At 42.9% G+C, this 17,013-nt stretch overlaps 1 protein-coding gene across 1 annotated transcript in view; it reads right to left on the bottom strand.

The window, feature by feature from the left end:
* The window catches only part of BDH1 (3-hydroxybutyrate dehydrogenase 1), a 34,099-nt gene that overhangs the window by 9,827 nt on the left and 7,259 nt on the right, over positions 1 to 17,013 (bottom strand). The window contains 3 exon segments of the mRNA XM_032629404.1: positions 8,715 to 8,825; positions 9,508 to 9,525; positions 9,528 to 9,582. Coding sequence (XP_032485295.1) covers positions 8,715 to 8,825; positions 9,508 to 9,525; positions 9,528 to 9,582 — 184 coding nt within the window.

Below are 17,013 nucleotides of genomic sequence, written 5' to 3'. Positions count from 1 at the left end.
GCTTTTAGACTTCTTTTGGTAAACACTAACACACCATTTTGTGACCTCCAAACTCCAAGGCACAAAATGTAAGTTCTCCAAGTAAGTTCTCTTGAAGCCCACCTCATTTTAGTTGAGACCAGAGGGAAAACAGCACAGCACCCTAACTACCCTTTCCAACCTTTCAACCTCTTCTACCTCAATTTATTACAACATCGAGGCAGGTCATGCGCTAGTCCCAGCAGAAAGGTTTCACAGTCTCTCAGCATTTATCGTTAGCAGTCTAGCACCTCAAGGCAGAATGTGAGGACACTCAGCACATATTATATGTGAGCATCTATCACACGTATTAGAAACATGGTGACAAGAGGAACAAGTCTGGAGTGTTGTAATATTACAGGATGAGCCAAAGGAGGAGCCAGCAAAGGAGATGGAGAAAAACCAAGAGTGCAGGGTGTCCACAAAGTCAAGAAACAAAGCGTTACAAGCGGGAGTGGTTTGTTTGGTCAAAGCTGCTGACAGGTTGTGTATGAAAATGGTCTGAGAAGTAGCCAATGGATCTGACAAAATAGGGGCTGCTGGCATCCTTGATAAAAGCCATATCAGAGGCATTCAGAGCCCTGCCTGGTCTGGTCCTGCCTTCCTTTCTCAGCTTCCTCTTCCTCCACAAAGGGCACTAGGCTTCAGCTACCTCAAAGTACCAGTGATGTCTGGATATGCCACCTCCATCCATCACGGGGAACTCCTGTTCGTCCTTACAGATGGTGATGAAATGCCATCTTGGCCCACCAAGCCTTCCCTGCGCTCCCAGAGAGGCAATCTTTTCCTCCTCCGATACAAATCTTCCCACTACCACCCCCCATGCTCATTCACACTCCGCCCCTCTCACTTACTGGGCTTCAGCCACAGAGGCCTCCTGCTGTTTCTCTAGCCCCCCAGGCACACGCTCTCCTTGGGGGTTTTGGCTTGGCCGTCCCCTTTTCCCACACGCATCTGCATGACTTGCTCCCTCACTTCTCAGTGAAGTCCTTCTTCCCTCTTTAAAACCCTTCCACCACATTCACCCTCCATCTTCTTTTCCTGCTTTATTTTCCTCCATAGCTTTTATTATCCCACAGAGAAGCAATTTACTTACTTACTGTATTCCTTGTCTAGCTCCTCCCCCCACATAAACTCCACAGGGCAAGAACCTGTCACTGAATTGGTACATGCTGTAGCTCCAACAGAGAATGTTGTTGGATCATAGCAGGTGCTCAATAAACATCTTTTGGTGAATAAACAAATAAACAGAGTGGTAGGAGCAAAAGCCCCATCTAACTACGTTGGGGGAAAAAATGGAAAGTAAATGAAAATATCTAGTACAAGAAACCCTCTCGGGGTGCTTTTCTATAAAGGAAAGCAGAGAAATGGGGTGGTAGCACACACAGGAAGTGGAGTTGTGTCGTGGTGTGTGTGCGCGCACACGCATGTACATGTGCCAAAGTGATTTGGTAGAGAGTGAGGGGTTAATGATGTGGGAGGGCGGAGACACCTATCTGGGGGAGCCAAGTCCCTGAGCTGACCTGAGGCACTGAGATCTGAAGCACTAGAGGAGGGGTAACTAAATAAGAGCAGGCAGAGCGTTTGGCAGACGTAGCTAGACTCTATCATGCGGCTTAGCATCTCAGAACCAGCTCGGAAGACTAAGCTCCCATTTTCAACTCCTGCAAGCACTTCACCCATAGCCCCTAATGGCTCTGACCGTTTTCTGGTTTGTATAACTAGTTCAGACCTCTAGTGACTTCTGCCCCCTCTAGCTCTTAACCAGAACAGACAGACCATGACACCGTAATACTCAAGAGGTAGACACCACCAGACATAACCTGGCAGTGATTTGCCTGGTATTCTCCTCAAAGTACGTGTCACTAACTCGTAAAATCACCGCTGCAGGAGTGGAAGGACCTAAGATCACCCAGTCGGACCCTCCCGTTATAAGTAAGAGCAGACTGGGGCTTGGGGAGGCGAAGTGCTTGCCCAGTTCCCAGGTTAGTGGCTGATCTAGGACTAGCACCCAAGGCCCTGACTCCCTCTCGAAAGCTCCTCTGCAGCATTAGGTCCAGGTGTGCTCCCACCTTGTCCCTGGACAGGCCAGCACAATGGCACAGGTGCTGAATATATGAATGAGGAATTTTAAAGGCACAAAGTGTTTTGAGGCATCACGACTCCTGCCAGGACCTGTTAAGGCGGGTCCACATTATACAGAGAACCCAACCTTAAGCATGGCCACACCCATTTCCCCCCAAATCCCTTCACCATTAGAGGGAGTAGGCACTGGTATAGCTTTCGAGGGGAGCACTCTGGCAGATTTGAATAAATTCTAAAATCTGCACACCTTTCCACCTAGCACTTTCACATCTAGAAATTTTTCCTAAGAATTACTAATGAAAGGTAGGTGCAAGACTATTCACTGTGGCTTTGTTCATAATAACGAAAGCAAGAAATACAGTGCACAGATGAATTGCAGTTACTTTGGGGCAAGAGACTGAAATGAAAAGACTTCACTTTTTTACACCACATATTTCTGTATTGTTTGAATCTATTAGGAATATGTACTACTTTCATAATGCAAAATAAGTAAAAATTAAAAGGACAAACTCTGATCTAGAAATATGTTCAGACCATGACAATGCAAATTACTTTACTATTTATACTTGTTCATATTCTTGCATTTTTTACATTGAACAGATACTGTTTTATAGATATTAAACCTAGTAAAAAAATAAATTCCTTCCCAGAGTTCCTACTGCCTTCAAAATAAAGAAAAATGTCTCATCCACTGAGCAGAAACAGCAAGTTGTCCTGAATACCCATTCTTCCCTTCTTCTATAGCAGTAAAACCCCTGCAGGGTACATATTGTTTCAGAATACCAATTACATTTCCCAGAATCCCTAGCAGTCAGGTAGGCCATGTGACTAAGCTCTGGCCAATACAGTGACAGCATGGGTGCTATATGTGCAACTTCTGGATCATGCGTTTAAAGAACAGTAAAAGAAGCACTCACAGTAAGAGAAATACAAATTAAAACTATATTGAGATACATTTCTCACCTAACAGATTGGCAAAAATCAAAAGTTTGAAGTACACTCTGTTGGTGAAAGTATGCAGAAACAGGTATTCTCATACATTACTGGTGGGAATATAAAATTACACAACGCCTATGATAGGAAATTGGGGGATATCTTTTAAAATGATGACTTATTTCATTAACCCTTTGACCTAAGAGTAATCTCATTCCTAGGAATTTACCCTAAAGGTAAACCTCCAAAAAATATGTGAAAAATACATACTCACAAGGTTATTCATTGTGGCATTATTTGTAATTGCAAGATATTGGAAAACAACCTAAATGCTCATGCGTATATAGGAAACCAGTGCAGTAAACTATGGTCCACCCACACAATGGAGTACTATGATGCTGTTTAAAAAAAGTGAGGAAGATCTCTGTGAATTCACATGGAGTGGTTTCCAAGATATATTGGTAAGTTTCTTAAGTACAAAAGAGTATAAACATTTGTGTAAGAAGGGGAAAATGAAAGAATGGAGTAGAGTAGAAAAAAATAGGAGGTGGGAGAGTAACACTACTTTGAGTTTACCTTTTTATATAATTTTGACTTTAGATACTTGTTAATGTTTTATATCTTCTAAAATTAAATAAATCAAGAAGAATAGGGGGAACAAAATACAAACAAATGAATCAAACTTTTTCAAATTAATAATAATTAATCCAAGTAACTTTAAACACAGTGCTTTGTATACCTTTGGTCAACAGATAAAAAACACTTTAAAGAAATCTTAAGCTCTACTGTGGTGGCCACAGTAGACTTCCCTTCAGGACAACCTGCTGTGGGAGCAGCTGACAGAAGGTCTCCAGCTGCCGCAACTTCAGATCCACTGCGGCATGAATGCCATGGCCACGGCCATATGTACCTGAGTTACTCTCAGCCAATGGCCAAGCATGACAAAAGTACAGGGCCATTCCTGCCCAAGGCAGGTCTCCTCTAATAAATAACCTTTGCTGGGGACGTCCCCATCGTCCCAGCCGAGACTCTCAGACTGAACTGCAGTCTGACCTGCGCCTACCTATTCCTCTTTTCACAGACCTGCATTGCAGTCTAAAGGATTGCCCTGACTTCTCCTGCTCTCTGCCCTTTAGCCATTACAGGCATTCCCTAGATCAAGCTCTTTTACATCGAATCCTATTTCGGCACCTGCTTCTTGCAGGATCTGGCCTGACACAACAACTTAGTAGCTTTGCTGTTTGTAATGGTATGAATGTAGCAATTCTGAAGCATTTGTGTATATATTGTAGGATTAACTAAATTAGTAAATATATCGATATAGTTGGGAATCAACATGCTAACTGCAGGAAAAGAAGAAACAAATATGGAATGAGGGAAGCAGGAAGAATGCTGTTGTGTTGAATTGGAATAGGTCAGTATAACCTCATGAACTGTGTGTGTGTGTGTGTGTGTGTGTGTGTGTGATATTTATAGGAAATGTATATAGGAGATAGATATAAATAGATATAGTGTGGGTATATGTATATACGTGGGTATGATTATATATACGTCTTCTAGCTTCATCCGCTGAGGAGATCAAGGAGCAGCAATGTCCCATTAGCAATGAGAACATCTAATGCCCAGATGTTGGTGTCTAAATTCCATTAAAAGGAACCAGGGGGGCTTCCCTGGTGGCGTAGTGGTTGAGAGTCCGCCTGCCGATGCAGGGGACGTGGGTTCGTGCCCCGGTCCGGGAAGATCCCACATGCTGCAGAGAGGCTGGGCCCGTGAGCCATGGCCGCTGAGCCTGCGTGTCCAGAGCCTGTGCTCCGCAACGGGAGAGGCCACAACAGTGAGAGGCCCGCGTACCGCAAAAAAAAAAAAAAAAAGGAACCAGGTAAAAGCACATGTCTACACAGAGACATGTATGTGAATGTTCATAGTGGCATTAGTCACAATGGCCAAAAATCTAAACATTTTAATCCAAATATCTATCAACTAGTGAATTTTTAAATGTAGCATATCCATACAATAAAATACCAACCAGTAGTAAAAAGGAATGAACTACTGATACATTCTACAATATGGATGAATCTCAAACACATTATGCTAAGTAAAATAAACCTGGCACATAAGACTACTCATTGTATGATTCCATTTATTTGAATAGTCCGGAAAGGCAAATCTAAAGAGGCAGAAATCAGTGGCTACCTAGAACTAGAGGTAGGTGTGGGTAGTTGTGCAAATGATCAAGAGGGAAATTTTTGAAAGTTGGAAATGTTCTAAAAATGGATTGTGGTAAATGTTGCAGAACTTGCTAAATTAGGGGAATTGTCTCCTAATTACTTTTGCAGCTTCATGTCCCAATGCTTCCTTTCATGCATCCTAAATTCCACTTTATGAGTCCCAGTGGAGCCTCATACTTCCAAGCCTATGGTTAGGTTACTCCTTCTGTCTGACAGGTCATTCCTCCCAGTCTCCACCTATGACAGCATTATTCATTCTCCATGGTCCAGAACAAATGTCACCCCTTTTGTCATGCCAGAGTCAATCCCTTCCTTCGTGCATTCTCATTAAACATTCTTTGCACAACCCTGAGAACACTCTCCACTCTAATTCTTCCAGCTGTGTCTGTGCATGGCTGTCCCATCACCACTGGACAATGCTCCTTGGGGACAGGGATCAGGTCTTACTCCTCTTCAGCACCTAGCAAAGTGTCAGGAACATCATTAGCATTTGGCAAATGAACAAATGAATGAATGAATGAATGAAGCTATGAAGAACAAGTGACACTGAAGTGAATGGAAAAGATATCAGCTGTTGTAAGCAACAGAAGAGCCAGTTGTTGGGAAGGCAATTAAAAAACAGCTACAAACACTGGCCCAGGTTCTGGGCAGTACTGATATTAAATACTCAGCTTGAAGTAAGATTCTGGGAAGATGGCAGACTAGGAAACACCAGGAATCTGTCTCCCCACCTAGACAATAAGTGCACTGGCAGAATCTGTCTAATGTAACTATTTTGGAATTCTAGAATCTGTTGAAGGCTTGCAACTTCCAGGAGACTGTATGGATAGTAAATTGTGGTTGATTTGGGCCAATCTAACCACTTCTATTCAACATATTACTGGAAGTTGTAGCCAGAGCAATTAGGCAAGAAAAAGAAATGAAAGATATCCAAACTGGAAAGGAAGAAGTAAAATTATCTGCTCGCAGATGACATGATCTTACATGTAGAAAACCCTAAAGATTCCACAAAAGTAAAACCCTGTTAGAAATAACAAGTGAATTCAGCACAGTAGCAGGATAAAAGTCAACACACAAAAATTAGGCACATTTCTACACACAAGCAATGAACAATCTGAAAAGGAAATGACAAAAACAATTCCATTGACAATAGCATCAAAAAAGAATAAAATACTTAGGAATTAGCATAACCAAGAAGGCAAAAGACTTGCACAATGAACACCACAAAACATTTCTGAAAGAAATTAAAGGTGAAAGAAATAAATGGAAACACATCCTGTGTTCATGGATCGGATGACTTAATACTGTTAAAATGTCAATACTACCCAAAACAATCCACAGATTTAATCCAATACCTGTCAAAATCGTAATGATGTTTTTTTAGAGCAAGAGAAACCTATCCTAAAATTCATATGGGATCTCAAGGGACTCCAAATAGCCAAAACAAACTTGAAAAAGAAGAACAAAACTGGAGGACTCAGACTTATTGATTTCAAAACTTACTACAAAGCTACAGTAATCAAAATAGTCTAGTACTGGCATAAAGACAGACCAATGGAATAGAATTGAGAGCCCAGAAATAAACCCTCATATATATGGTCAAATGATACTTGACAAGTGTACCTTGACCACTCCCTGGGGAAAGGACAGTCTTTTCAACAAGTGGTGCTGGGAAAAGTGGATATCCACATGTAAAAGAATGAAGTTGGACCCTTACCTAATACCACACACAAAAATGAACTCAAAATGGATCAAGAACCTACATGTAAGACCAAAACAATAAAACTCTTAGAAGAAACACAGGGAAAAACTTCATGACATTGGATTTGGCAATGATTTCTTGGATATGACACCAAAGGCGCAAGTAACAAAATTAAAAATAGGCAAATTAGACTTCATAAAAATTTTTAAATTTTGTATATCATAGACACTATCCCCAGCGGAAAAAGGCAACCAACAGAGTGGGAGAAAATATTTGCAAATCACATATCTGATAAGGATTTAATATCCAGAATATATAGAGAACTCCTAAAACTCAACAAACAACAATGAAAACATACCATTAAAAAATGGGCAAAGGACTTCAATAGACATTTCTCCAAGGAAGATCTATGAATAGCCAGTAAGCACATGAAAAGGTTCTCAACATCAAAAATTATGAGGGAAATGCAAATCAAAACTACAGTGAGGGCTTCCCTGGTGGCGCAGTGGTTGAGAGTCTGCCTGCCGATGCAGGGGACACGGGTTCGTGCCCCAGTCCAGGAAGATCCCACATGCCGCGCAGCGGCTGGGCCCGTGAGCCATGGCCGCTGAGCCTGCACGTCCGGAGCCTGTGCTCCGCAACGGGAGAGGCCACAACAGTGACAGGTCCGCATACCGCAAAAAAAAGAAAACACACACACACACACACACACACACACACACACAAACTACAATGAGATATCACCTCATACCCATTATGATGACTATTATCAGGAAAAAAAACCCAGAAAACAACAAGTATTGGCAAGGATATAGAGAAACTGGAACACTTGTGCACTGTTGGTAGGAATGTAGAATGGTACAATCACTGTGGAAAACAGTGTGGCAGTTCCTCAAACAGTTTAAGATAAAATCATCATATGATCCAGTAATTCTACCTGTGGGTATATACCCCAAAGAATCGAAAGCAGGATCTTGAAGAGATATTTGTACACCCATGTTCATAACAGCATTATTCACAATAGCCAAAATGTAGAAGAAACCCAAATGTCCATTGACAGATGAATGGATAAGCAATATATGGCATATACACACAGTGGAATATTACTCAGCCTTAAAAAGGAAGGAAATTCTGTAATATGCTACAGCATGGATGAACCTTGAGGACATTATGCCAGTCACAAAAAGACAAACACTGCACGAGTCCACTTATATTAGGTACTTAGAGTAGTCAATTCATAAAGACAGAAATTGTAATGGTAGTTGCCAGGGACTGGAGGGGAGGGGAGAATGGGCAGTTATTGTTTATATTAGGTATAGACTTTCAGTTTTGCAAGATGAAAAGTGTTATGGGGATGGATGGAGGTGATGGTTGTACAACAATGTGAATATATTTAACACTGCTGAACAGTATGCTTAAAAGTGGTTAAGATGGTAAATTTTATTTTGTATGTATTTGATTGCAATTTTAAAACCCTACCAAACAATGACTATGTATAAAAGGATAATGATGGGCTTCCCTGGTGGCACAATGGTTGAGAGTCTGCCTGCCGATGCAGGGGACACAGGTTCGTGCCCCGGTCTGGGAAGATCCCACATGCCGCAGAGTGGTTAGGCCCGTGAGCCATGGCCACTGAGCCTGCGTGTCCGGAGCCTGTGCTCCGCAAGGGGAGAGGCCACAACAGTGAGAGGCCCACGTACCGCAAAAAAAAAAAAGGACAATGATTATGAAGATGACCCATCTCTTACCTTCATCAAGTAGCCAGCAAATACAAGGAAGCCTTTTGAATGCAGATGCTTGGCCAAGGAGAACCCAAATCCAGAGTCACAGCCTGTGACCAAGACAGCTTTGCTGGCAACCTGTTTTAAAAGGTCAGACCCCACATTAGGAACCCAGGATCCTGAGGGCTGAATGACCAGGCCTCCTCTGGGCAGTAAAAATTAGGGCTTCCTGAGTGGGCCAGGCCTGGCCCTCCCCACTTGTCTCTTGCTGTTTGGAGAAGCACCCTGGTATAGTAGAAATGCTTGGACTCAGAATCAAGAGACCAGGTTCTAACCCAGACTCTACCACCAACTAGCAATATTGCTTGGGGAAGTTACCTCCTCTTTCTGGACCTCAGTTTCCTCATCTACAATCACCATCATCACCATCACCATCATCACTGTCATCTTCATCATCAAGCACTGAGTACCTACCATGGGCAAGGCACTGTGCATGCATTGTTTTAATTCTCACAGTAACTCCATACAATAAGTATGATTATTATATCACGTTACAAGTGAGGAAATAGACATTTTAAAATGCCCAACATAATTAGCGATAGATCTGGAACTGAAAGAAGGACTGAGAGATTTCGGAGTCTAAACGCTTAACCCCTAACTTCATTTGATGGGGCAGGGGTTGTTCAGCGAGTGAGAGAGTGGCTCTGAGTGCCCTCGAAGCACAGAAGCCCTTACTCTGAGGGTGGGTCAGGGCGTGGGAGCCCAGGGAGAAGGGCTCTGACCAGCTGGCTGGCTCCCAGGTAGCCGGGCTGCCACTCACTGGGTTCACCGAAGCAGCGTGTAAGTCCGACGGTCAACAGGGACAAAGGAGGCAGAGTGAAACAGCAGCGAGCCTCTGCAAGAGGAAAGAAAGCCATGAGCAGAGGCTGTGGTCACACCAGACCTTGTTCTGGGGTGGAAGCAACTCAACAGGCCCTCAGGCACCAGTACCCACCCTACTCACTACTCCCACCCCAAACCCCTGAGGACAACCTGCTGGTACCACTTAGGAGGAGGGCCTATTTCCTACAGGTTACTAGTCTGGGACAAAGTGGGCCAGCAGTTGCAGTGGACATTTTTGCCACTGTGTAGGAAGAGCCTTCCAGTGATAGACCTCTGTTAACAAAGCCTTCTGCAAATGCAACGTCTTAACCCTTAGGTTTTATATCGTTTCCTGATAGTTATTTTATTTTGAAATAATTCTAGATTCACATGAAGTTAAGAATACAGAGAGATGCCCTGTACCTTTTACCCAATTTCCCCTAATGGTAACATCTTGCAAAACTCTAGTACAATATCACAACCAGGATATTGACATATGCAGTGAAAATACAGAACAGTTCCACCACCACAAGGATCCTTTGTGTTATCCTTTTATAGCCACACCCACTCCCACATCCTCTTTAACCACTAATCTGTTCTCCACCTCTATAATTCTGTCATTTCAAGAATGGAGTCATAGAATATTAACCTTTTGGAATTGGCTTTTTTCACGCAACATAATTCCCTAGAGATTCATCTGATTGTCTATTGTCGCATGTATCAATAATTTGTTCCTTTTTATTGCTAAATTGTATTCTACGGTATCCTGTACCACAGTTCGTTTAACCATTCAACTATTGAAGGCCATCTGGGTTGCTTCCAATTTAGGGCTATTACAAATAAAGCGGCCAGGAACGTTCCTGTACAGGTTTTGTGTGAACCTGTTTTTCTCTTGGGGAAATGCCCAGAAGAGCAATTGCTGGGTCACATGGTAGTTGCATGTTCAGTTTTTTAAGAAACTTTTAAACTGCTTTCCAGAGTGGCTATAGCATTCTACATTCCCAGCAGTGATCCAGTTTCCCCATATCCTTGCCAGCGTTTGGTGGTATCACTATTTTTTATTTTAACCATGCTGGTAACTGTGTAAAGATATCCACTGTGGTCTTAATTTGCATTTCTCTAATGGCTGATGATGTTGAAAATCTTTCCATGTGCTTATTTGCCATCAGTATATCCCCTTTGATTAAAATGTCTCTTTATGTCTTTTGTGCATATTCTATTGTAATTGGAGTGTTTGTTCTTTCACTATTGTTTTGAGAGTTCTTTATATGTTCTAGATGCTAGTCCTTTGTTGCATACGTGGTATGCAAATATTTTCTCCTAGTCTAACTTGTCTTTTCATCCTCTTAACAGGATCTTTACGTAGAGAAACAGTGTTTCATTTTGATGAAGTCTGATTATTCAATTTTTCCTTTTATGGATCAATCATATTTTGGTGTCAAGTTTCAGAACTCTTTGCCTATGCCCCAACCCAAAGATTTTCTCCTGTTTTTTTCTAAAAGATTTAGTCTTGGTTTTTTTTTTTCTTCTGTTTTTTCATTTTTTGGCCATACCGTGAGGCATGTGGGATCTTAGTTCCCCAACCGAGGATCGAACCCATGTCCCTTGTATTGGAAGGTCGGAGTCTTAACCACTGGACCTCCAGGGAAGTCCCTAGTCTTGTGTTTTATAATTTAAGTCCATGATCCATCGTGAGCTAACTTTTGTATAAAATGTGAGATAAGTCAAAGTTGGCTGTTTTTGTTTTTGCCTATGAATATCCATGCTCCAGCACCATTTTTTGAAAATGTTATCTTTCCTCCATTGAATTGCTTTTGCACCTTTGTCAAATATTGGTTGGGCATATCCATGTGGTTTTATTTCTGGATTCTGTTTCATTGAGCTATGCGCTCCCACCTTATTTTTCTTTTTCAAAACTGTTTTTGCTATTCTATTTCCTTTGCCTTTTCATATAAATTTTAGAACAATCTTGTCTTTTTCTATAAAAATCTGACTGGGATTTTGATAGAAATTGTGCTAAACTTGTATATCAATTTAGGGAAAGTCAACATCTTTACTTTTTTGAGTCTTTCAATCCCTGACATAGTGTGGGTCTCCATTTATTTAGATCTTTGATTTCTTTCATCAGTATTGTATCATTTTCAATGTACAAATCCTGTATAATTTGTTGTATTTATACCTAAGTAACTCATTCTTTTGAGCAATTGTAAATGGTATTATTTTAGATTTTGATATCCACAAGTTCATTGCTAGGATATAGAAATACACTGACTTGTGCATGTTATCTTGTATTCTGTGTCCTGCTGAACTCACTTATTAGTTCTAGGAGTGCTCTGTGGATTCCTTGGGATTTTCTATGTAGTCAATCATGTAATCTGCAAATAGGGATAGTTTTATTTCTTCTTTTACAAACTGTATGACTTTTATTTCCTTTTCTTGCTTTATTGCACTTCCTTATTGCACTATGGTGAGTCAGTGGTGACAGCGGACATTCTTGCCCTGCTCCCATCTTAGGGAGAAGGCATTCAGTCTTTCACCAGGAAATATGTTAGCTGCATGGTTTTCATAGATGCTCTTTATCAAGTTTAGGTAGTTTCCATCTATGCCTATTTTTCTGAGAGTGTTTATCACTAATGAGTGTTAAATTTTGCTTTTTCTGCTATAATAGATTCATGTGATTTTTATTCTTTGGCTTTCAGTTTGGTGGATTACATTAACTGATTTTTAGCAACGAGCCATCTTTGCAGCCCTGGAACAAATTCACTTTTTCATGGCTTACAACTCTTTTCATATATTGCTGAATTCTACTGGCTAATATTTTAAGAATTTTGGCACCTATATTCATGAGGGCTATTGGTCTGCAGTCCTCTGTTTTGTACAGTCTTTATCTGGTTTTGGAATCAGCTATTACTAGCTTCATAAAGTAAATTGGAAGGAGTTACTGCTGGGTACGGATGGGAGTTCCGGCTTCCCATCGGGTCTTCACCAATACCTCCCTGGCTGTGAGGGGTCGGAGTGCCTCACTACTGCTCTCCACTGTATGGGGGTGTGTGGTCTCATTATTGTTGAGAGGTGGAGGAAGTCCTAGCTCTCCGTCTCTACTAGGTGTCCTCTGACACTCCTCCACCCCACCCCAAGCAGGCAGGTTCCTTATTACTACTGGGTGAGAATGTAAGTCCTGGCCCCTACTTGGCTTTCTCTGACACTACCCCTGGTGGGGGCACTGGTCACAAGTAAGCAGAGTGGTATGGTCACTACACCCAAAACTAGTTAAATGACTTTATGTAAAATCAATCACTGTTGTACCATAACCCCAGGATTTGCTATACAAAAAGAACAAGGTGTCCCTGGCAGAACTGTCCTTGTCCCCTGCCATCCTTTTGCACTATTTGATATTTTAAAAAGTAACAAAAAGATCACAGCAAGAAAAAAAATTATTTCAAACTGATTTGTTGCCAGATTTTCTCTAACCCACCTCCCCATATTCAAATATATCCACTCAAACTTGATTATCTCTGGGTGTATTACACCAGGCGCTACTGCTCATACCCAGCTATCAATGGCATATTTCTACTTCTCCAGAGAGCACAAGGCTCCATCCCTCCACACCCAATCCCCAAGAGGCAGAACCCTGATAAGGCGAGGGCCAAGAACACTGCTAGAGAGCTCCAGCTGACACAGGAGTGCCCTCCTGGACACCACTTGGTTTCTCAGCCTTTTCCTTTGGCCACTGCTGGGACTGCCTCATCCTGCTCTTATTTCTTCTCTCACTTTGCAGCTCCTGCAGGTGCTACAGGATCCCTGGCTTGGGGCTACTTCTCAGTTCAGAGGGCCCTTGGGGCTAGGAAGGCCTTAGCACCTCAATTCTTTAACTTTAGTTAACAAGTACCTGGGAAGCTTGTTAAAATGCAGGCTCCCAAGTCCCTGATTGACATTCTGATTCAGTAGGATGGGGTGGCCCCTGGAAATCTGCATGTTAAACCAACACCTGATTCCAGTACAGGCAGTACTGGGAAAGGCCTGGTTGATGTAGGTCCAGAGCAGCTGTTCTTAGGTTCTCCTCCCTGATTGTTTACTAGAATCACTTGGTAAAACGATCATGATTATGTGCTTACGTTATTAAAAAGAGATCTTACCATTTAGCAATAGATACCTAAACACCAACATCATGTCCAGGATTTGCTTTGAAACAATCCAGTAGAGGGAGGGGGAGGAAAGTGGGTGGGAACACAGATGAAACAAGACTGGTCATGAGCTGATAACTGTTGAAGCCCAGGTACACCAGGGATCAATTTACTACTTTCTACTTTTGTATGCGATTGAAATTCTTCCCAAAATAGTTGAAGAAGAATTAAGGAACCAAGGAAGATTTTTAAACTATTCCCATGGTTGGCCTCACCCCTAATGAATGAAATCCGAGTCCCCAGGGGTGGGGCACGGGGATTTTTTTTCCCCACTGCGCTCTAGGTGATTCTAACTTGCAATCAGAGTTTGTAACTGCTGCCTTAGGAAAAGAGAAAAAGGACTTTTTCCCCATGGGGTTTCCTTTTCAAGCCTCTTGACTGCCAAGTCCTAATATCTCTGGGGACAAAATCAGCTCTAGGCCACAGCCCAGCCAAGGCAGACACTACTGTTTGCTGCTAATATCTATTCTTCTCATCTGTCTCAATACCAAAATGTTGTCTGGGGTACCAATGTGCCCAATTCTTTCCAGACTATCGCCTACCCAGCAATCATGTGACCTACCCCTGGTCCATAAGGTGCGAACAGAAGTCTGCAATGATTGCCGGGAGAGTTTTGCTCTCCTGATGCGGGGGCAGCTCCTCCCTCCTTCCATGTTGCTTTGCTTCTTCCTGCCTGGACTGAGGCTGGAGGTGGAGGAACATCGCGGCAGCTGAGGTGAGGGCCACCATCAGGATGACAGAGCAGAAGGAGACAAGAAGCCTGGGTCCACTGATACCTCTCCAGCCCTGGCCTTCTGGAAGTCTTTGCCCTTCTAATTGTGATGCAGTCCTGATACATTGGCTTATCAAGGCTAAGAATGCCCCTGAGGGGTTAAGTCCGAATCCCATAATATAAAATAGTGAGCATTGCCCTGGAGGGTCACCTCTCCCCAGGAGGGTCTTGTGGTGGCAGCAAACGGCTGGTCACACAAACCACTTACTCTAATAGCTAGGCCAGTCTCACAGGTGGTACAAGTTAAACTCAGGGTAGTCAGTAAACTTGCTGAGGGGTGAATCCCAAAGAGGTGGCCTCCAGATTCAGAGGACGAGAGCTTGCTGATTTCCATCCTAACCTAGAAGAGCAATCAGATGGGGTGGAGAGGTTGCAATCCAGCATTTCCCCACAGGCCTGTGGAAGAACCAGCTGGTCCCCGGAGCACTGGCATCCAGGAACTCACCGGGCCACATTCGAGACACCACCCTGTGCTGGCCAAGGCATTAATGCTGGCTTCTCTTCCCTCCTTCCAGTCTATGTCTCTATCCCTTTTGTTCCTTCCGTCACAAATCAGCAACAATAACCAGTTACCCAGCTTTCTGCTGAGAGGAGTCAGGAGTCAGCTTGACAGCCTGAATCTAACAAGATGGGTTTAGGAAGGACAAATGTGGATGACGCAAGGGCAGCTGGAGAGGAAGGAGGTCTCACACAGCAGCACCTGTGAAAAAAAATTAGTCTGATCAACTACGAATCACAAGTGATGTGGCCGCCAAAAGAAGCTATGTGAGCCTAGGCTGGACAGGAATAGGGAGGCAAGGGCCACTCTCCATTCTGCCCAGGTCAGGCTGCCCTGGAGTATTACACGCCATGCCTGGGCAGGCAGAGCTGAGCACTGGGGCTGAGCCAACTGGTGTGTGTAACCAGAATCCGGGAAGTAGTGTCCTGGGCGGAGCCAGAGCCTTGAGAAATCCAAAATCTGAGGGCTGTATAGAGCCAGGAAGCAGAGCAGGTTGTCAGGGCAGGGACCGCATCCAGCCACTTCTGGGGAGGTTTCATCTGGACAGGTGCTGTGTACCGGGTGACTGCTGCTCTGAGCCATGTAGGGGAGGGGAGGGGAGGGGAGTGTTCTGTTTGGGGCACCACATCTCAAGAAAGAGCTCAGACCAAATGGGCATCATACAGGTGGGAAACCTGGATGCTGAGTGGGAAAACCATGGGAGATGAGCAATGAAAAAAACATGCAGATGCAATAAGAGAAGTCAGGGGTATTAGGATAGCACAGTATCCCCAGGGATAAGAGATTAACTTGTTCAGTATGAATACAGAAGGCAGACCCAAGAACAGGGGGTGGCATTTACAGAGGAAAGATTTGTGCCCAGTATGAAGAAGGACTTTATAATAGCACTGTCCAAAGACAGGTCTGCTGTGAGAGGTACTGACTACCTCATGGCCAGAGATATTCAAATAGAGGCTATAAGGTCACTTGTTAAGGATGAGATCAAAGGATCACCCACAGGTGGGGACTGGAGCATGAGGCCCCTTCCAACTGAGATTCAAGCAAAATGATCGGGCCACCCAAAGACCTCCTGTCTGATCCAGGCACAGTGATCACCCACCATTCCTTCCACCTCACACATCTGGGTCTCCCTCCCTGACCTCTGCCGACAACTTTTCCTGGAGGACAGCTAATGCACTCTGACTCAGCTCTGCCCCTGACCACCCTGTGCCCAACCCCTCAGCCTAACCAGGTGATTTCTACAATCCTTCCAGAAGACTCAGAGTCTTCTGGGATAGCCTTTCCTTCCCTTCAAATGAGCCAGAAGCTTGACTAATGCCTTACTTCCCTTTAATTTTTTAAAATAATAAAGCATTGAATATTTCATGTGATTTATTGAATACTGTACTAAAGTGAAAAAAAGAATGTTTGTATGGGTACAGAATGGTTGTATCACTCCCTTTAATTTGAGGATAAAATCTTTGTAAAAGTATTTAAACTTCCTTTGGGATTATTTTCTCCTCCATAAGAAAATCTCCAGAAATCTCTGAAAGCCATTTTTGAGACAGATTTTATCATTTCTGTGAGTCATTCTCTGAAAAAAAATTACAGCAAATCTTCTTTCAAAAGCCCTTTAACAGAATCAAGCTCCATTCCCTCTTTGATGAGATATCAACTCTTCTTATATGATGTCCTCCAGCGGTTGAAGCCTCACCTCCAACCAAGCTTCTGTATCCTATGGAAATGCTTTTAAGCAAATGCTGCTAAAAATCTCAATGCATGTTCTTCTAGATATATTTATTGGCACAGAAAATAACCATCAATTTTCTAGCTGCTGGGTCTTTGAATTTAACCTGCCACTTGATTTCACTCCTCTCAAATATGAAAGAAAGGGCATTATGTTTTTCCTTGCTCTAGCTGCAAAAGAAGAAAATGAGGTAGCAGAGCACACTAAATTCCCTTGGAAAAGGCAATTTCCAGAAGCTCTCAAAGAAGAAGAGCTGCTTGTTTACTTTGTACTTAATGCTTTCT

This window comes from Phocoena sinus, chromosome 4, assembly GCF_008692025.1.
Source record: "Phocoena sinus isolate mPhoSin1 chromosome 4, mPhoSin1.pri, whole genome shotgun sequence".
NCBI lineage: Eukaryota > Metazoa > Chordata > Mammalia > Artiodactyla > Phocoenidae > Phocoena > Phocoena sinus.
Note: the sequence above shows the minus strand (reverse complement) of the source record. Positions and strands in the feature narration are given on the sequence as shown.